The sequence below is a fragment of the Pongo abelii genome, chromosome 18 (genome assembly GCF_028885655.2).
Source record: "Pongo abelii isolate AG06213 chromosome 18, NHGRI_mPonAbe1-v2.0_pri, whole genome shotgun sequence".
In the NCBI taxonomy this organism is placed as follows: Eukaryota; Metazoa; Chordata; class Mammalia; order Primates; family Hominidae; genus Pongo; species Pongo abelii.
This window is the reverse complement of record NC_072003.2, coordinates 45766922-45789423: the sequence shown is the minus strand read 5'-3', so window position 1 is coordinate 45789423 and position 22502 is coordinate 45766922. Positions and strand designations below refer to the sequence as shown.

The window sequence follows — 22502 nt, the reverse complement described above, 5'->3', positions numbered from 1 at the left end:
AGCATTCTTATACACCAACAATAGACAAACAGAGAGCCAAATCATGAGTGAAGTCCCATTCACAATTGCTTCAAAGAGAATAAAATACCTAGGAATCCAACTTACAAGGGACGTGAAGGACCTCTTCAAGGAGAACTACAAACCACTTCTCAAGGAAATAAAAGAGGATACAAACAAATGGAAGAACATTCCATGCTCATGGGTAGGAAGAATCAATATCGTGAAAATGGCCATACTGCCCAAGGTAATTTACAGATTCAATGCCATCCCCATCAAGCTACCAATGACTTTCTTCACAGAATTGGAAAAAAGTACTTTAAAGTTCATATGGAACCAAAAAAGAGCCCACATCGCCAAGTCAATCCTAAGCCAAAAGAACAAAGCTGGAGGCATCACACTACCTGACTTCAAACTATACTACAAGGCTACAGTAACCAAAACAGCATGGTACTGGTACCAAAACAGAGGTATAGATCAGTGGAACAGAACAGAGCCCTCAGACATAACGTTGCATATCTGCAACTATCTGATCTTTGACAAATGTGAGAAAAACAAGAAATGGGGAAAGGATTCCCTATTTAATAAATGGTGCTGGGAAAACTGGCTAGCCATATGGAGAAAGCTGAAACTGGATCCCTTCCTTACACCTTATACAAAAATTTATTCAAGATGGATTAAAGACTTAAACGTTAGACCTAAAACCATAAAAACCCTAGAAGAAAACCGAGGCATTACCATTCAGGACATAGGCATGGGCAAGGACTTCATGTCTAAAACACCAAAAGCAATGGCAACAAAAGCCAAAATTGACAAATGGGATCTAGTTAAACTAAAGAGCTTCTGCACAGCAAAAGAAACTACCATCAGAGTGAACAGGCAACCTACAGAATGGGAGAAAATTTTCGCAACCTACTCATCTGACAAAGGGCTAATATCTAGAATCTACAATGAACTCAAAGAAATTTACAAGAAAAAAACCAACAACCCCATCAAAAAGTGGGTGAAGGACATGAACAGACACTTCTCAAAAGAAGACATTTATGCAGCCAAAAAACACATGAAAAAATGCTCACCATCACTGACCATCAGAGAAATGCAAATCAAAACCACAATGAGATACCATCTCACACCAGTTAGAATGGCAATCATTAAAAAGTCAGGAAACAACAGGTGCTGGAGAGGATGTGGAGAAATAGGAATACTTTTACACTGTTGGTGGGACTGTAAACTAGTTCAACCCTTGTGGAAGTCAGTGTGGCGATTCCTCAGGGATCTAGAACTAGAAATACCATTTGACCCAACCATCCCATTACTGGGTATATACCCAAAGGACTATAAATCATGCTGCTATAAAGACACATGCACACGTATGTTTATTGCTGCATTATTCACAATAGCAAAGACTTGGAACCAACCCAAATGTCCAACAATGATAGACTGGATTAAGAAAATGTGGCACATATATACCATGGAATACTATGCAGCCATAAAAAAGGATGAGTTCACGTCCTTTGTAGGGACATGGACGAAGCTGGAAACCATCATTCTGAGCAAACTATCGCAAGGACAGAAAACCAAACACCGCATATTCTCACTCTCAGGTGGGAATTGAAAAATGAGAACACATGGACACAGGAAGGGGAACATCACATTCTGGGGCCTGTTGTGGGGTGGGGGGAGGGGGGAGGGATAGCATTGGGAGATACACCTAATGCTAGATGACGAGTTAGTGGATGCAGTGCACCAGCATGGCACATGTATACATATGTAACTAACCTGCACATTGCGCACATGTACCCTAAAACCTTAAGTATAATAATAATAGAAAAAAAAAATTAGCCAGGTATGGTGGCAGGTGCCTATAATCCCAGCTAGTAGGGAGGCTGTGGCAAGAGGATCACTTGAACCCAGGAGGTGGAAGTTGCAGTGAGCCAAGATCGCGTCATTGAAATCCAGCCTGGGTGACAAGGGCAAAACTCCATCTAAAAAAAAAAAAAATCACAAATAACTATAATGTATTATGTTTCCCATGAAAACAATGCAAAGATTTAATTAGTTCTTAACTGCTTGCTAAATCGTTCCAATTTTATTCCAAATGGGTTTTAAAAAGCTACACACCAAGATTATTCGCACTATTTCAATGAGAAAGTTGCCAGTCCACCTGGCCTGAAAGTAGTAGAAGCTGAACTCCACAAGTGTACAGGCTTCTTAGTGAGGGAGGATTTTATTTCCACCCACCCTTGACATCATCCAAACAAATAGGCCTGAGTGCAGAAAACTCTTAATTTTGGATGTAAGCAAATGGAACCAGAAATGTCTGAGATTCTGGGATGTGAATGTGTTCAGCTAAAAGGGTTAATGTCCTGGATCCATTCCACCCAGACTCCCCTTTATCTAAGTGTTCTCAAATGTGTCCACAGTCAAACATCAACCGTTTTAGTCAAATTTCAACAAAAACGAGCTAGAGAAACTCTTAGAAATTTGACCTGCTTACCAATTGGCTACTAATATAGAGTCCCCCACTTCCTTTGGAAATGCTTCCAATCTGGAAGATTCAAGACCAGCTTTTAGCCAAGATGGAGTAATAGGTCTCAGGTTTACCCCCATGCCTTACCTAGAAGACTGGACAAGATACCTGAGACAATGGTTTTCCAGATGTTACATAACAGGCAACACAGGACGGTAATACCTAAGAAGAGAAACTGAAAAAGTAAGTTCTACAATTACATCAGCTTAGTGCCTAAGGGCAAATTCCAGGCCTCAACACAGGGAGGGGAAATAAAGCCTGGTTAATTCACTAAGTCAGGGAGACAGAGTCAGAGTTTAGAGGCCAAGGCAGCCAGAATTTGCAAGGCAGATCACTGGAAGGGAGGGAGATGCACAGACAGCACCAGAAACCTGCAGAGGGTCCCCTGTGGTATCACCTGAGTACCAATATGCATGTGTCTAGCTTGTAGATGGTCGTCTTCTCCATGTGCCTTCACAAGGTCTCTACTCTGTGCCTGTTTGTGTCCTAATCTCTTATAAGGATGCCAGTCACATTGGATTAGGGCCCACCCATAAGACCTCATTTTACTTTTAATATACAAGACCTGTTTCGAAATACAGTCATATTTTAAGGCACATGGGTTAAGGCTTCAACATAACTTCAATCTATGAATTTTGTGAGAGACATAATTAGCTCGTAACACCTTCCTAATGTGGACAGTTATTGGAAGCCAGATGAAATTTATGAAAAATTGATACTGAAAATATTTCAAAAGTAACATTTTAATAATTTTCAGGTCTATATAGTTAACCTTGAGCTACCTACTTTAAGATGTTGCTAAATACGGCATGCTTTATTAAATAGATATTTTATTTGTGATTACAGCATTGTTTATTTTTTTACACACTTAACAGATTTTAAATGAAATCAATAAGCATATTGCATCTCCTTTATGGATAAATCATGTGCCCCAGAGACCCCAAAATCTTGATGACATTCTGTGAAGTTATACAAATGTATCTAAAGAAACATATCTGTTCTTGTTCTGATTTAAATTCTAAATAAAAATCCAATTTCAAAATCAATTAGAATGATTTTAATCTAGGAAACCTTGGAATTGTTACACACGTAAAGCCTTGCCTCTGACAGCCTTTTCTCCTCACCACTGCACCACTCCACAAATCTTAGCTGGTGTGGCACAGCATTGCCCCCAGTCATAGGAACTTGAGAGCTCAGCCCCAAGATTACCACCATCATGGGTTTGCTCAGCCTTCGGTCCGTGTGACTTCAGCTTCTGGGGTAGGTACAGGGCAACCAAAATGGATGAAGAAACACTTCAGCAAAAAAAACCCATGATTTGTCCACAAAACAGTGAAAAACTGTAATGTAAAATTAATAAACCAAACATAAATCTAACACCATTCTGCATTTCTAGAACTTGGTTTGATATTTGCACAATGTTCTTGGTCACCCACGAATATTTTCTGCATCTATCTGAAGAACTTAATTATTAAGTTACTAAACCTGATCTTTTGACCATAAATCACAGAATTGTGATGATTAGAAAATTCATTTAGTACTCTGTGCAGGGCACTTGCCAGTGTGGTGAGTGTAGTGCAATTAAAGATGGGATAGAAGTCTCTGGCCTCTGAACTGGACACAGGAGTTCTCAAAATCACCAGACAAGGCAGTGAAACGGCGTGGTCAGAACTGAGGAACATCATTTCCTTGGAAAGTCTTACAAATATCTAAGCACTGCCTGAAGTCGACTGAGTACCTTGCTCCATACACTTCCACAGAAATGGGTAACTGGCACCCATTCATTATGATCTATGTCATCTCTGTCTCTACTTCCCAGGCAGTGTCCCTGTCCCTCACCCCTGGCTTCAGGCTGTGTTTCCAGCTGCTGCTCTGCTTCCGCCATCGATGCCACCTGCAGCAGCTGGGTCCCCCGCTGGATGGCACTGTGGGTAACCTGCATCCTACTGTGCACATGGTTCTCATGCCTTTATGGAGCAGACGCCTTGGCAAATAAATGCCTCAGTGCAGGAGCCACACGCAAGGCATTTCCCTTCTGTGTCCTCTTTCGTGATCTTGAGGTGGGACTTGGGTTTGAAGGCTTTGTCACTCATGTGGCATGCAAACTCTTTTGTTACTGTGAACTCTCTGACAGTGCTTTAAGTCTGGGGCACGAATAAATAATTTTCCACGCAGCTCACAACTGTAGGGCTTACATCCAGTGTGTGTGCGTTGTGTGTGTGTGTGTGTGTGTATCTTTATTTTTTTGAGATGGAGTCTCCCTCTGTCACCCAGGCTGGAGTGCAGTGGCGCAATCTCGGCTCACTGCAACCTCTGCCTCCTGGGTTCAAACGATTCTCCTGCCTCAGCCTCCCGAGTAGCTGGGATTACAGGCACCCACCACCACGCCTGGCTAATTTTTGTATTTTTAGTAGAGATAGGGTTTCTCCACGTTGGTCAGGCTGGTCTCGATTTCCTGACCTCGTGATCCGCCTGCTTCGGCCTCCCAAAGTGCTGTGATCATAGGTGTGACACACCACACCCAGCCCTGTGTATGTTTTGAGACGGAGTCTCGCTCTGTCACCCAGGCTGAAGTGCAGTGGCAGGATCTCTTCTCACTGCAACCTCCACCTCCTGGGCTCAAGTGATTCTCCTGCCTTAGCCTCCCAAGTAGCTGGTATTTCAGACTTGCACCACTATGCCTGGCTACTTTTTATATTTTTAGTAGAGACGGGGTTTCACCAGCCTGGTCTCGAACTCCTGACCTCAAATGATCCACCCACCTTAGCCTCCCAAAGTGCTGGGATTACAGACATGAGCCATCACGCCCGGCCCCTAAGTGGATTTTAAGGCGTTCTTTCAGGTGGGCCTCTGTGGTGAAAGCTTTTGTGCACATTTCATAAACGGCTTGTCCGCTGTGTGGCATTTCTCAGCTTTCTCCACTGCCTTCACAGGAAACTTCTTCCCGCACTCCTGGCCGACGTCGCTCCCTAGGTGACCGTGCAGCAAAGGCTCAGACCTCAGGACACTGGTGGCTGTTGTCCAGCCTAGTGTCTGCTTACCCCGCACTCATCCCGTAGTCACACGTGAAGGCTCGAGGGGTCTGGAACCACCAATCTTTGAGCCTGGGGTCTCTATGGTTTCTACTTCCTGGCCGTAGCAATGGACTTTCTGAACTTTCTTGCTCTTTCAGAACTGCGTTTTGAACCTGAGTGTGGTCGTGGGTGACTTGCCGGTCTCCCGCCCCGGGGTGTGGTGCCTTTGTTCTGAGTCATCACAAGTGCCATCATCCTGATCCTAGCTTCTTTCAGATCATCCTCCCGAGGCTCAGCAGCATCTCCGTCAGGGCATGTGGGGCCCTCGCCCTCATTTCCCTGGTCCCTGGAGGTGGGGGCATGCCCGAGGCCGTTTGCCTCCCTCCCTAGACAGAAGCTCCCCGCCCCAGATACAGGCACGAAAGGGCCACATTTCCTTCTGTAATCAGGCCTCGGGCGCAGGCTGGGGCGGCTCTGAGAACAGGGGGGACCCAGCCCTGCCGACTCCCCCAGGCCCGCTAGCACTCGGCCCTCCCCACTGTTTATATTTAAGATGATGAGAAAATAAATCCGTCAAGTAGGTTAACCACTTCCTGCCACACGGAGTCTGCCTTTATTTTCTTTGTGTTGCAATATAATTTATACATCATAAAATTTAATCTTTAAAGTGTACAGTTCAGTGGTTTTTAATATATTCTCAAAGTCGTACCACTATCAGCATGATCTAACCCCAGAACATGTCCCTCACCCGCAAAAGTAATCTGTGTCCCTTGCAGTTACTCTCTCTCCATCCGTTCTTCTTCCGGCTCTGGCAATGGCTAATCTACTTTATGCATCTTTGGATTTGCCTCTTCTGGACATGTAATAGAAATGGAATCATACAATATATGGTCTTTTACTTCTTGGTCGATCTCTTAGCATAATATTTTCAAGGCTCATTCAAGTTGCAGCATGCAGCAGTGCTTCATGGCTTTTTATATTTGAATATTGCATTGTATGCATGGACCACTTTGTTTATCCATTCATCTGTTGATGGACATTTGGATTATTTTCCCTTTTTGGCTATTGTGAATGCAGCTGTTATGGTAATTATCATACGTTAATTCCGTTTCGCTTTTTGAGGAACTAGGCCTCCCAATCCCAAAATTATAGGCAGTGATTTAGTCTGATTTGTTTTTTTGTTTATATATGACCACAACTTAGAAAAATGTTCACCAATTAAAAGAGGTGTAGACAACAGTTTCTAATACATATTTCCCAGGTTCTATAATAGCTCAAGTCTCAGTCTGAGTGATGGTTCATTGACACTTCTCTGATTTCCTTCAGAAAAGTAATAAATAAAGGCTTACTTCCAAAGCTAGCTAAAAAGTAACCTCCCGAATTAAATCTGCCTTTCAGTGAAGGTTGGTTAGGTAACAAAGGCAATGGCACTGAAGAAGTTACTGAAATTTGGATAGATAGCACAGGAAATCCTAGTGGAACACCACTGTAGAATCCCATACCATCATAAGGCAGTAGGCTTTTATACAAATCCAAGAATTTTTAAACGTTTTTAGCAAAAATGTAACTACACTTATTACCTAATAAGTATCATCCCTCCCATGTGCATTTCACATACTAATGGCCATTTTGTGGTGGTGTGGTGGGTTTTTCCAGAGTTTTCTAAAATCTGTTTTAGGGACATTTCCTGCCCCACTCTGTAGGTCTTCCAGGATGTAAAGCCAGCTCACTCGGTCTTCTGAAAGTGAGGTGCCAGGCCACCGAGCATGGGGTCTTTCAGTGGCACTCAGGGCATGGGGTCTGGCTTCTTCAAGTGCCAGGGACAGCTGCCCTTGGGTCAACAGCATCTGTGGCTGGCTTGCATGGTTTGCTTCCCAAGTTTGATTGCTCCACTGTTTCCATTTTTGTGGGGGTCCAAGGATGAGATCTGGTGGCTGATACCTTGATATTAGTAGCATTTTTTGCCCTTGTCTCAACCATGATGGCACCCATGGATTCAGCATATTCCTCAGCATCCTTCAGGGGAAACTCCCTAATATCTGAAAGATGGCACTTGTTTCAGTAATAGTCATTACAATGTTTTCTGGACCATGTTCTTTCAGCTCTTTATGCCACTTCTTCAAGGTATGAAATGAATCCTGTTTGGGTAACATCATGCACTGTATCAGCTGCAGCCGATCCTCCATAGCACATGAGGCAATGAATGAAACCGTTCCTGGCCAGCAGTGTCCCAGATGAGGAACTTGTGAAGGTCATTTCTACAAGGTGCAGTTTTGGTCACAAAAGATACCTCAATGGTAGGGCTTATGTTGCAGTCAAAGTGATCCCGGGCAAATCGATACACAATGCTTGATTTCCCAACCCCAGTGTCCCTGAGAAGGCACACTTTGAGCTCCTCTATTGCCATCATGTGCTGGCTGTCAGGCTGGCAGGGGCTCAGCAGCATCCTCCCAGCCCCATCAGCATCTCCCGCCTGGGCCCTCGCTGATGCTGCCCAACTTTTCATCTTCAAAGCCCTTTTTCTACTGCAGTTGCTTTTTCCAACAGCCACATATTTATCCCAGGGAAGGACTCTGATTGGTCGTGGTTGAAGCATATGAATCCCTCTGCCCCAGGTAATGAGATGCTATGACTGGTTATGTCTGCATCAGGTGCACCAAAAGGAGAGGCACTGGGCAGTCCCAAACAATAGCTGTTATAATCCACTACAGCCTGGATTGCAAGATCGTGGGAACTTTCCTGTTTCATAGTTCCATAGGGAGGACATTTGGTTTGTCTCATTAGACTAAAAGGGGAGTAGGGTTTTCTGTGTTTCTTCTTGTTAACTTAGGACTGGGATTTCTTTGGGGATTGAAAGTCAGCTTTAGTTCTAGGTAGAGATGGCTGATTCAATGTATGCATCACATAGCATGTTAGCGAAGCTTTGAGAGTAACGAAAAGTAAGAAGATTAAAAGAATATGTAAACTCAAAAAAAAAAAAAGAAAGAGAAAGGAAATAAAATATGCAAAATTTGGAAGTTGAAAAGCGCATGGACAAGTGGGAACTGATTCTCCCTACTGCTGGCTTAGGAGTCAGTTTTCTCTGCTGGGAAGTGCCTGGTGCAGGAATTGGCACTTTCAGGTACTTCTGGAAGTAGAGGTAAAGGCGAGATTTGAAAAAGCAGAAAATTGGCAGGGCATGGTGGCTCAGGCCTGTAATCCCAACACTTTGGGAGGCCGAGGAGGGGGTGGATCACCTAAGGTCAGGAGTTCCAGACCAGCCTGGCCAACATGATGAAACCCCGTCTCTACTAAAAATACAAAAAATTAGCTGGGTGTGGTGGTAGACGCCTGTAATCCCAGCTAATCGGCAGGCTGAGGCAGGAGAATCGCTTGAACGTGGGTGGCAGAGGTTGCAGTGAGCTGAGGTCTAGCCACTGCACTCTAGCCTGGGCAACAAGAGCACAACTCCATCTCAAAAAAAAAAAAAAAAAAAAAAAAAAGAGGGTCTCTGGCCTGGCAGACACTAGGCATAGTAGGCCACTGGAGTGCTGTACTGAAAACGGGGTTATGTGAATGGCTCCTAGTTTTCTTCTCTTTCTTCTTTTCCTTTCTTTCTTTTTTTTCTTTTTTGTTAGACAAGGTCTCATCCTGTCACCCAGGCTGGAGTGCAGTGGTGCCATCTTGGCTCACTGCAACCTCCGCCTCCCGGGTTCAAATGATTCTCGTGGCTCAGCCTCCTGAGAAGCTGGGACTACAGGTGCCTGCCATCACACCCGGCTAATTTTTGTAGAGACAGGGTTCCTCCATGTTGCCCAGGCTGGTCTCGAACTCCTGAGCTCAAGCGATCCTCCTGCCTTGGCCTCCCACAGTGCAGGGATTATGGGCCTGAGCCACTGTGCCTAGTTTTCTTCTCATGCTCAACTTCCAGGATGCCAACTGCCAGGTCTGTACTCTATGTATGGGCAGAGGTTTATAGAAATGTTTTTTAGGTCTCTCTTCGTGGTCATTTCCCCAGAGATACTGTACAAATACTGGATTTTTTTAAGGGAATGCCCCATGATTGATCTCTGGTAAAGTTCACAGTTGCTAAGCATCAGGGGATTGAGCCTCCAATCAGTGTGGTAGTGTCCTGACTTTTTAAATAGAGCAGACCGCGCAGGATCTCCAGACAGCTGAGGAAAGCCTCTAATATGACACAGATGAATGCAACACAGCATCTCCTCTGACTGTCTTTCCTCCAGCAGCGCGGGCCTCGGGGTCAGTTTCAACCAAGGCGGCCAGGCCGGACTTTGGCGGCAGTGGCTGCGTAGGGGCGGAACCAGCCGCTGGGCTCCATCCAGGTGGCTCTGGGCACAAGCCAGGGGAGCGGGCGCAGGCAGGCACCAGAAGCTGCGCTGGGAGGGTCTGCTGGCTGGGCGGTGAGTGGTGCGCTGCCTACTCTGACGTCCTCGGTTCTGAGCTCAGCAGCCTTCGCTGGCACCCGAGCTGCAGCCGCGATTTGCAAGGAGCTCTGCCCGCCAGAGAGTGTCGTCATGGGGGTTTACCCGGGCGAGGCCTTCAGCATCCCAAGGTTCTCTAGCAGCTCTAGCCTCAGTCCTGTGTTCCCACGTGGGAATGCCGTCTTCACACGTGACTGGGGCTAGAGTAGCTGGAACTTCAGGATGCCTTCCCCTTCCGGGGAATGTCCTGAAAACTCTGCCAACTCTCACTGACGTGGGGCGGGAACGCAGGGCTGGTGACAAGCTGTCATCGATGTTTCTGACACGTGAGCCACTCACATGCGCGCTGAGAACCGTTGGCCACCTGTCGGTTGTGCGCACGCGCAGTGACCGAGCTGTCAGAGGTGCGCATGCGCGGTCGGGCTTACCGGCTTCTCTTGGCGCAGCTTGGCTGGTTGGCTTCGCTTGTTACTGGCTCTGACTTTGGAAACCGCGAAGTTTCCTAGTTGGAGGTGGTGGCTGACCAGAGTGGCTTGGTCTTATTGGGCCCCTGAGGCTGTGATAGGCGGACTGGTGCTGAGGTGTCTCTGATAGCCTCCACCATGAAGAGGAGCTCTGGCTTTGGGGGCCAGAAGGGCCAGGGGCCCTCTGGCTCCTTCACCTGCTGGTGGTGTTGCAGGGGAGACGATGTCGCTGAGCACGATGACAGCCCCTTCACCCAGTGCAGGTACAATATCCGAGAGAAACACCTCGGCAAGCTCCACAGAGCTGCCAGCCGGGGTGAAGTCTCCAAGGTGGAGCGCATCCTTTCGCGCGGGAACGCTGACTTGGATGAGAGAGACAAGAAGAAAAGGTGACAGGAGCTGGGCCTGGGGGCAGGGACTAGGAGGAGGCCAGTGTGTGGGAGAAGCGCCCCCTTTTTGGCGGGGTGATGCGGGGTGGGGAGCGAACCCTCCTGACCCCGGGGTCCTGGCTTTCCTGCCTCTGCAGGCTCCACAGCACCGGACCTGGGGAAACCTTGGAGGGGTTAATTAAATCTATACAGCACTTTATCTTGAATGGACACATTTCAAAACATATATTTTTTTGTTTTTATGAGACGTAGTTTCGCTCTTTTTGCCCAGGCTGGAGTGCAGTGGCGCGATCTTGGCTTACTGCCGCCTCTGCCTCCCGGGTTCCAGCAATTCTCCTGCCTGAGCCTCCTGAGCAGCTGGGATTGTAGGTGCACGCTACCACTCCCGGCTGATTTTTGTATTTTTAGTAGAGACGGAGTTTCACCGTGTTGGCCAGGCTTGTCTCGAACTCCTGACTTCAGATGATCCATCCGCCTAGGCCTCCCAGAGTGCTGGGATTACAGGCATGAGCCACTGCGCCTGGCCAACATAATGTTATATACGCTATAGACAGGTGTATAAGGAGAGCAATAATTCCCATGACATTTCAACTTCTGGGCTAAAAATTGTTCAGATTATATCTAATATTTATTTTTATATAAATGTGCATCTACGTAAATACGTTCTTTACTGAGGAACCTTAGAAGGAAACTTTGAAGTGGGAAGTCGTTCCTGTTCTTGAGTAGGAAGATTCGTTTTTCTTAAGATGTGAGCTCTTTGTCTATCAACTTTACATAAACCAGTTAAAAATATCAAAGTTTTAACATTTTAAAATTAAACTTGTTGTCTGTGTTTTACTATTATGATGACATGAAAATGTTTTTTGTAATGAGGTGAGAAAGACTGGCCTTTCTATATATCAAAATGTGCTATTAATTTCCACAAGTTGTTCATTAACAGCTGAAAAGACAGATAAATGAATGAAACAGAATAAAAGATCTAGAATTGCCCAAATATATGTAAGAATTTAGAACTTGATAATGTTGACATTTTAGATTAGTAGGAAGGGTGAATTTTTCATAAACGAAATGCCTGCTGTTTGGAGAAAACGAACTAGATTTTTATGTCACAAAAATAAGTTCCTGATGAAATATAGATCAAACATTTTAAGTATACAAAATAAGGAAAGTACCAGAAGAAGACACACATGCCTTTTTATACACATACATTTTTATGTTGACAAAGACCTTCTTAAGAACTTCACAAGCAAGCATTCTGCAGGTTGATTTAGCAAAATAAAACTTAAAACACTCTGTAAATAAGAAAAAAAGACAACCTACTTGCAAAATATTTACACTACATACATATAACACACATACATATAATACATACACATCAGGTGAAAAATGTATCTTCATATTACAGATAATTCAAATCAACAAGAAAATAATTCTAAATTTGGGCAAAGTACTTCTTTTGTAGATCTATAAGTGACCTAGGAAAAAATATTTAGTGTTTCTTGTAAGAGAAGTAATTCATGTTAAAAAAGAAATAAAATACTGTTTTCTATCCACAAAGTTTGTGAAGATGAAGACAGTGGTACTTATACGGCTGCTTAAAGTTTAAGTTGCTGATGACTTTTCAAGTAGAGAATTTGGTGATAAGCACCACATTTAAAAAAAACATATATGCCCTTCACTCATCAATTCCATTATACTGAAATATTTGTAAAAAGTAGAGATACATCCAATTTGTTTTTCTCAGTACTGCTTAAAACCTCAATGTATTAAGAAAAACTCCTATGGTGGATTTTAGAACTAAATTTCAGTGCATCCATAGGATGGAATAGTAGCCGTTGAAGGTGTGACTAGATACAGACTTATTTTGACATGTGAAGATGTACTTTGCTATACAAATTGAGGAAAAATGCTCTTGTTTTAGCTGAAAATATGTACCAAATATGAATACATTTATTTCTGGGCATTTGTACTATAAGTACCTTTTTTTTTCTTGTCTGTGATTTCTGCAATGAGCTTGTATAAAAGTTATAGTAAAGGCTTATTATTAATGAAATAATCCTTGGGAAAAGAAGAATACATGAAACTTGCCTAGATAAAAATAATTTCTCACTTTCTATTATTTTATTTTTGTGGTTTGGTCTCTTCAGTTAACTTTTAGCCTCTTTTGGAGAAGGGGGAATCCTTTTATCTCTGCTTAAAGGTTTTATTACGAGTACATTTTCATTACATACATATGTTTTTATTATATACAGATTTACTATATATGTGAAAAAAATAGATTAAAAATTTTAGTTTAGTTGTGTTCTTATGAAAATAAAAAATAGCAAATATAAGTGATTATTACTATCACAAAAGGATTGCTTTATCTTGTGGGAGTTTTCCTTAAAAATGTTGAACTCCCCAACTGTATTTTTCCATTTTTTTTTAAATAAAAATAATTTTCTTTTTGAGACAGGATCTCACCCAGGTTGGAATGCAGTGGCGCAATTATGGTTCACTGCAGCCTCGACCTCCTGTGCTCAAGTGATCCTCTCCTCAGCTTCTGAGTAGCTGGGACTGCTGGCGTGCGCACCATGCCTGGCTAATTTTTGTACTTTTTGTAGAGACAGGGTGTCGCCATGTTGTCCAGGTTAGTCTTAAACTCCTGGTCCCAAGTAATCCTCCCACCTCGGCCTCCCAAAGAGCTGCAATTACACACATGAGGCACCATGCACAGCCTCCATCCTTCCAATCAATTTATTCATCAAACAGAGGCTGGACACCTGTTATGTAGTACACATATTCTACTATCTTTCAGGACGCTTTCATCCTTAAAAACTTCATATTTACCTGCCTAGCTTGAGCAAACTGAGATATTTAAAATTGGAGTATTATAACTTAATCTCAACTGAAGCTTTTCCTTCCTCCTTTAAGTATTTCTGAAGGTGGAAAATAGCAAAATAGAACTTTTTTTTTTTTTGAGACCGAGTCTCTGTTGCCCAGGCTGGAGTGCAATGGCACAATCTTGGCTGATCTTGGCTCACCACAGCCTCCGCCTTCTGGATTCAAGTGATTCTCTTGCCTCAGCCTCCTGAGTATCTGGGATTACAGGCGTGCGCCACCACACCTGGGTAATTTTTGTATTTTTAGAAGAGACAGGGTTTCACCATGTTGGCCAGGTTGGTCTTGAACTCCTGACCTCAGGTGATCTGCCTGCCTCGGCCTCCCAAAGTGCTGGGATTACAGGCATGAGCCATTGTGCCCGGCCGCAAAATATAACTTCTAACTACTCTTTTGAAAGTTTATAACAGTCTTAAATGTGAATATTAATCATTGAAAGTGCCTGATTTACATCCATTCTATAGATCTAAATAGAAAATAAAATAAGCCATATACTTTCATTTGAATTCTGAATTTCTTTTGGCTTAAAGTGTTTTTTTTTTGAAAATCAAAGTAAGAATGAGTTTGTCTTAAACATTTGTTGTCATCTTTATTTTCAGTCGTCTCGTTCCATAGTACTTTTAAGAACTAAAATTTATTTAAATGCCATTTATATGACTAGAACAGCCCTAGATGTGTTGTATATACCAATTCTACTTATTGCAAGGCACTGTGGATTCTGTGATGCCCCATCATTTTATGTCTCAATAAGAGAATTATTTAAATGTTGCCAATTTTAGTTGTAATAAGTCAAGAATTGTAAGTGGGATTCCAATGTCAGAGATGTTAAAATACAAGCAAGTGAGCAACTTAGAATGATCAAAATACAATGTTACCTCTAATCTTTAAACATATCTCAAAGAAGATATAATTGTATCATTTTACTTAACTAAAATCTTGTATTTGTTAAGTAGTAGTATTAGTAATAATTGTAATACCTAACAAATACTGAGCTGTTATTTGTGCTAGGAACTGTCTAAATACTTTGTACAGAGTCTCATGCAAGCATCACAACAGTGTCCTGTGAGACAGCCAGTATTTTTAACCCCATTTTATTAATGAGGAAATTGAGGCAAAAAAAGCTAAGCAATAAGTAGGAAGTGACAGAGTTTAAAGTAGGATTCCGGTCCAAGTTGAACTGAATCCAAAGGCCAAGGTCTTTCTGTTGAAATAGGCTGCTCTTTCATTAATGTAGTGAGTAATAAGAGAGAGTAAAAAGTGTTATTTCTTCACAAAAAATTAAATATTTGTTTGGAAGGCAGAGAAATCACATGCTACTCAATGTTTATAATTATATAGATGATTTTATGTTTTCAGATGATTTTATGATTTTATGTTTTCCAATAGTTTCCTAAAAATGTCGTCTCCCTCTCATAGGACTGCTCTGCATTTGGCCTGTGCCAACGGCCATCCAGAAGTGGTAGCTCTTCTGGTGGACAGAGGATGTCAACTTGATGTCTTTGACAACAAAAACAGGACTGCTCTGTTAAAGGTACATAGTAGTCAACGATTTCAGCATGAGATGGATTTGATACAAATACATAGAATAAAATAAAATTCATCTCATTTAAACAGAACTCATTGGTGAAACTTGTGGAATGCTTATTTTGAACTCCTAGAATTTACAGTCTATTGCTTGGTCTAATACTGACAGGCGGTACAATGCCAGGAAGAGGAATGTGCGACTATTTTGCTAGAACACGGAGCTGACCCAGACCTTCCAGATGTCTATGGCAATACTACCTTACACTATGCCATCTACAATGAGGATATCCCAATGACAAAAAAACTGCTTTTATACCATGCCAATATTGAATCAGCAAACAAGGTATAGATCAACCAACTTTATTTTCAAAATATTTGAAATGCATTTGTTTTAACATTGACTTATGTACAGGTCAGTTTTCCATATTTGGAAGCTCAAGCATAACCTGAATAAAAATATTTGGAAATAACTTAATTATAAAATGTTACTTTAAATATTGATACTTTTAAAGAAGCATTAGAGGGTATATCTTTTTAAATGTATTTATGGTAAAATTTTTGAAAACACTGAATTTGAAAAGGTAATACTTTTAAATTTTTTCCTTCCAAGTTTTTTTTTCTAATTATTATACAATTACCCTGGAAAGTGAAATTTGCTCTGGAAATAGGCTTTATCTTAAAATGCCGGCAAAGCTAACACATTTTAAATAAACAGAAATCTTGATGCTGTTGATAAGTTCCTACATAGAGTAATATATATGAAAATGATTTAACTCTCAGTGGCAGGGCTTAAAAGCGAAAAATGGAAAGGGAAAGGAGAGCAACCAGAAATATGCAGACCAATTTGGAAATTAGGTAATTGAGGGAAAATACCGAGAAGAGTTTTTTTTGTTGTTGTTTGCTTTTTGTTTGTTTGTTTCCAGTTTATGTGTCTAGACAAGATTCTTTTCAGTTTGGGGTATAATAGTTTTCAGTTTGGGAGAGAGTTAATGAGTTGTTCACTCATCTAGAGATCAATTTTAGGAGGACCATGAGGAAACCAGTTTGGCTGTGAATAGGTGGTGATAAAGTGGGAAACCCTTAAGCAAGTAGTTAACTGACTTATCCTATGCTGGCAGAAACAGCCGCTTAGATAAATGTCTAAACGCTGCTCTCAAATCTAGACCGTCTTGAGGGGAAGGTGGAAGATAAGGAGCTTATAAATAGCAAAGTCAAGTTGGATTTTGAGTTTACTAGTCCCTATTCTATTCCTACCCAAACAAATTATGTGGAGTTTTCAGTAAATGTAAAAGAGAGAGAAAAAACTCTCAGTAAATGTAAAACAGAGAGTAAAAACTCTCTTTTACGCTTTCCTCTTTTTGGCCAAATCCTCAAAGATAAAGGTAACTGGTCATGTGGTGAGAGACGATGGAAGTAATTGTCGATTGCACTAGTTCTCAGCTAGAATTGTGCATCACCGTAACCTAGGGAAATATAAAAAATTCTACAAAGCTAACCTCTCCTCTGACAATTTTGATACAGTAAATCTAATAAAGCCTAGACATACATGTTTACAAATATTTCCTTGGAGCCAGGCATGGTGAAACATAGCTACAGTCCCAGCTACTCAGAAGGCTGAGGTGGGGCTATTGCTTGAGCCCAGGAGTTTGAGCCTAGCCTGGGCAACATAGTAAGACCCCGTTGCTGACTAAATAACAGCAAATTCTGATACATGCCTGGTTAAGAATCACTAAATAGATAAGTGTAATATATAAATTGCTCTTCTAGAGTTAAGAAATCTCTAGAAGAGTTGGAGTTTGATGGGTACTACTTCCTTAAAATCTCTCCTTTTCAATAATATTAGCCCATTTTTCTTTACCTTTGTGGTTGGGAAGCTAAAAGAAATATTGTTGGCAATATCTATCAGCTTACAGAATAACACCTTTTCCTTCCCACCATTAATTATTTACTGCCATTCAGCGGGTCTTTGTAAATTTGCTAGGGGTAGTCTTTCTTTTTTAAAATTTTTTTGAGACAGGATCTTGCTCTGTCACCTAGGCTGGAGTGCAGTGGCACAATCACAGCTCAGTGCAGCCTCAACCTTCTAGAACTCAAGAGATCCTCCTACCTCAGCCTCCTGAGTAGCTGAGACTACAGACATGCACCATCATGCCCAGCCAATTTTTAAATTTTTTGTACATACAGGGTTTCACTATATTGTCCAGGCTGGTCTCAAACTCTGGGTTGCTTCAAGCAGCCCTTCTGCCTCAGCTTCCAAAAGTGCTGGGATTACAGGCATGAGCTAGTACACTCAGCCTGGGCAGTATTTCACTAAGTGGAGGCTGACCCTTTCAGGACTTCACATCTCTTTGTTACCATTCAGGTAATTAGGCCAATAAATCTTTATTACAAGTGGAGTTTCCTTAAATAGAATTGTAGCAAATTCTAAACATTTTGTTGTTGTTGTTGAAGCTGTATTATGGGCTATATCAGTATGTCTGTTCATAGAGTTTTGGCATAATCAAGATGACAGTTTTAAACCCTGAAAACCATGAAGTTACTAAGAGTGCAGATATAAATTCTTTTTTTTTTTTTGAGATGGAGTTTCACTCTTGTCCCCCAGGCTGGAGTGCAGTGGCTTAATCTCGGCTCACTGCAACCTCTGCCACCCGGGTTCAAGAGATTCTCCTGCGTCATTCTCCTGAATAGCTGGGATTGCAGGCACCTGCCACCACGCGGAGCTAATTTTTTGTATTTTCAGTAGAGACAGGGTTTCACGATGTTGGACAGGCTGGTCTTGAACTCCTGACCTCAGGTGTTCCGCCCGCCTCGGCCTCCCAACGTGGTGGGATTACAGGCGTGGGCCACCGCACTCGGCCATAAATTCTTTTAATCATTTCGTTTCAGCATTCCTATGAACTAAATATCTATTTGGCTAACAATCTCAGAAAACTACTTACTAATAGATTTTAAATGAATAAATGCTAGAAAAATTATTGAAGTGGGTAGTGTGAGTCTTAGTAGCAAATTTTATTACATGTTGGGGACTGTTTTTTTGGTAAAACATCTGAAACTAAAGAAAGAAAATATTTTACATGCAAACACTTACTTTACGCACAACCATTTGGCAACACATCCACGGCAAGTTTAAAAATGCAAGGGCTGCGGTCTAAATGTGGCCCACAGGTATGTTTCACTTGCCTTCATAAATTGTGTCAACAGGTAAAATTTAGGAGACTCATATACAAATCTGGATTTTAGGCTTCTCTTAAGAATCAAATCTGGTGTCCCTTGAGGCCACATCACTGTTTGGTCTGATGTGCAGAGGTTACCCCTTTCTATGAGGCCTGTGTTCTCTAGTTTGCTGTGGTGCCCACCTAGGTACCTCACTTAGGTCACCCCCTTTGCCCTTGTAAGCATTTGACAACTCTCGTCTTACAGTATATTTTGATAAAGATGTCAAGGCTTTCAAGACAGTTTCTATTTGTTGATATTATATAACCTATATTTTATATAAATCCCTTAGCACCAGAGTTGAATTTTAAAATTTAGAAGTTTTAAAAAAAACTGCTAAATTCTATATTCTTTTTATTTATGGTAAATATTCTTTATATTTAACTCTCATTTTTTATATTTGCCATAAATAACCACCTTCTCATTAGCGTGCCTATAAGCCTTTCTAGGTTATTCTTAGCTGTAGCTGGATGTGTTACACATCTGGTAAAGTAAACATTCTTTGCAATGCAGCTTAAGAAACACTAGTCTAGACGTGATAATTTAGATCATTAATAAAAACGCTTGAAGCTTTTACTAATATGTCTTAAGATTTGGGAATATAGAGATAAAAGATAGAGCCCCTGCCCTCAAGAAGCTCTTGGTTTACATTGAAAACAATAAAATAATTACAATGTACTACGCTAAGTGCTGTGACAGAAGCGAAGATTATTGGAGCTGGTATTGAAGTGAGTTTTGGAGATGACCAGAGTTCATGTGGTGAGGTGGAGGAGGAGGGGTTGTTCCGAGGGAAGGAACAGCACACGGGAAAGCAAAGAAGAATAAAAAGGAAGGGACTTACTTACTTACATAAATATAAAGTTTCCAGTTCAGTTGAGAAATATGTAATGTTGTGAATTATCAGTTGCTCTTGCTGTTTTACAGGATGAACTCACACCATTTTTGCTAGCTGTACATGAACAAAAACAGCAAATGGAAGACTTTTTAAGAAAGCAAAAAGAAAATTTAACTGCAGTTAAGCTTGAAAGGTACAGTAATTAGTTCTTTTTTTAAAACCTGACTGATATTCTAGAGTGATAACAGTCTCTCTAGTTAGAAATACCAGATTAATAAGAAGATTAACTTGTAATTATTGTGATATAGTAAAAAATATCAACACAAATCATCAGTTAAGTAGAAAAACAATTATTTGGACTGGGCAACATAGAGAAGAGTATATAGTAGGATTCATCTTCTCTTATTATATTGACTGGTGTTTGTTATTTGTAATGTGATGTTTTTGGTCATGTGACCTGACCAAAGTGTTTTTATATTGGTTTTGTTAGTTGTATGAAATGTAGATTTTAACTTTTAGTATACTTTAAGATTTAATAAATATTGAACTTCTTAACCCTTTTATAGTAGTTTTTAACCTCTACTTCTTATATGCTCTTCCTTTAAACGTGCTATATTAGACATAAATAGGAGTTGAAAATCATTTTTTCTTCTAGATGACTCTTTAAGTTGCTTTCTTTGAAAAATAGTAATGTTAAGTTATCCCTATGTGGTTGTTAATTGCTATTACCAGATACCGTGGGTTCATTAGTTTTTTCTATTTCATTTCTAGTGTATTTTGATGTTTTTGTTTAATTTAATTTATTTTTTTTGGCAGAGTCTCGCTCTGTCACCCAGGCTGGAGTGCAGTGGTGCAATCTCAGCTCACTGTAACCTCCACCTCCAGGGTTCAAGCGATTCTCCTGCTTTAGCCTCCCGAGTAGCTGGGACTAAAGGCACATGCCACCATGCCCAGCTAATTTTTTGTATTTTTAGTAGAGATGGGGTTTTACCATGTTAGCAAAGGATGGTCTTGAACTCCTGACCTCAGGTGATCCACCCACCTCGGCCTCCCAAAGCGCTGGGGTTACAGGTGTGAGCCACCGCACCCAGCCCTGATGTTTTTATTTGTAATTGCTATGGGCAGAGGAAGAAAATATAGCTTTAAATGAATAGCTTTTTCTTCTAATGAAGACAAGCCATAGGTGGGTGAAAAAGAGAAAAGAGCTAGGCTTTAGATTCACACAAGACTGGGTTTAAGTCCTAGCTTTCTCACTTGCTAGAAATGTGACCTGGGAACATTACTTATCACCAAATATGTTTTTCTATATGAAAAGGAGGATAATAATATATCCTTCAAGGGTGGTTGTGTGGAAGAAAGATTTATATATGTGTATATATATATATATATATATATATATATATATATATAAAATGTAGTTCAGTGCCTAGCACATGTGTATCGGCATCATTAACTGAAACTACTATGATTATTATTATTACCGTTAGTATTAGTATTATTGTTTCCTGCCTGCAGATGGCTCTTACTTATCTGACCCCTAGCTGATTTTGAATTACAATGTATCTGTCTTTAAATCTTTGCCTACATTAGATAAGGGATCTCAGCATAGTTTCTTGCTCATCAAAGGACTTTAAGTTAGCAACTTCTATGATGTAATACCCTAATGGGACAAGAGGCTTTTTTTTTTTTTTTTTAAGCATTGGTGGTAATTTATGAAGATGAACACTTGAGCACCCAAGATGCTTATGTTTGTTAGTACATGTAAATGTTTAATTCTACATGGACAGGCAAGATATTAAATTGGTAAATTATATCAAATTAGCTTTTTAAATAACTTTCTTAAAGTTCCTAAGAAAGAATTTATCTCTCTGGTGTTTTAAAACAGCCCTCATTCTTGCTGTACATTGTGAATCAGCAAGAATAGTCAGCATTCTTCTTCAGCAAAATGCTGATGTGTTTTCCCAAGATATGTCTAGATGGGCTGCAGAAGATTATGCCATTTTTAGTCCTTTTACTAGGCAAGTTTTTACATTAGAAGGCTAGTTTACACTAAATTGAGGCTTAAAATAATTATAGCTATTGCATCCTATATACATCAGGTGAGATTTTATAGTTTAATTCATGTCGTTTTGGAGTGACAGTGAGTTAGTCCACTTTATCAGCCAGAAATCAGGCAAAAGTCTGGACTGGTTAGAAGTATCAATGGGTGCAGAATTCTTTATCTCAGGACTTTTGAGATCTTTACCTTAGAGATCCCAACATTGTCCCTTTTACTCCAAGTATAGCCATATGCGTAGGATAAAAATAGTGCCACATCTCTGATTTCTCTAATTAATTATTTGGGTCTTGAAATGTTCAGTTTAGCAGAAAATCTCATATGGTCTTTTGAGGGCTATCTCCTATACCCTTCTCTTTCAATTTTTCAAGAACCTAAGGGGTTTCCTAAGTCCAAGAAGGATAAAAATGACAATCTTTTACCGGTCAGAAGGAAGGGAAGAAAAGGACATTCTAATCATTCTGTTGTTTCCATTGATTCTTTTCCTGCATTATTGCCATTAAAAGTGGTTCTGCAGTCTGTTAATGCTTGACTTTTCCCATCATGATTCGCTTACTAATTCGGAGCCCTCAGTTTTCATGGTGATTCATACATAGACTTCATAGCTATAACTTTTTTTAGTTCACATACATATATGCTCAGCCATTGTTCCCAAAGCACTAGCATCCTGCTCTGACAGCTGGGCATCCTAGCTTTAGCCACACATAGTGAGAAAATTGACCAACCTTCCCCCACACTTGAAACCTTCTGTGGAGCCCACATCTTAGCCTAGACTCAGCTGAGGCATTCATGGTAAGTTATCCTTTGAGGCCCTTGTTTGTCTTTTTTCTATCAAATATTAGTTGAGATTGTTCTAAACTGTCAAAGAGGTTAAATAATGTTGCAGAAAGAGATCAGTGTTTTCTTACTCCATTGTTACCAGATCTGTACTCTGAGGCGCCTTTACATGCTGTTTAGCACATTTTCTTAGGGAGTGGAAGGTTCTATATTATCCTTCCCTAGAGCAGTGGGTGCCAATTTGTGTGTTTTCTTTTTCTTTCTTTTCAATTTGTGGTTTTATCCTCAAGCAATCTGTTTTCCATAATAATGAAAATCTCCCAAGTTACTTGCATCAATTTTTTTTTTTTGAGATGGAGTCTTGCTCTGTTGCCTAGGCTGGAATGCAATGGTGTGATCTCA

General features: G+C 40.9%; 1 protein-coding gene and 1 pseudogene across 1 annotated transcript in view; one reads left to right on the top strand and one right to left on the bottom strand.

Moving 5' to 3' along the window:
• Positions 1-7378: 7378 nt before the first annotated feature.
• LOC100449060 (ras-related protein Rab-31-like) lies at positions 7379-7951 on the bottom strand (annotated as a pseudogene).
• A 2399-nt stretch (positions 7952-10350) lies between these two features.
• The window catches only part of LOC112129374 (coiled-coil domain-containing protein 144A), a 99111-nt gene continuing 86959 nt past the window's right edge, over positions 10351-22502 (top strand). The window contains exons 1-4 of the mRNA XM_024233341.2: positions 10351-10815; positions 15112-15226; positions 15389-15562; positions 19357-19460. Of these exons, the coding sequence (XP_024089109.2) occupies positions 10565-10815; positions 15112-15226; positions 15389-15562; positions 19357-19460 (644 nt within the window). The 5' untranslated portion in view covers positions 10351-10564. The remainder of the gene's footprint in view (positions 10816-15111; positions 15227-15388; positions 15563-19356; positions 19461-22502) is intronic.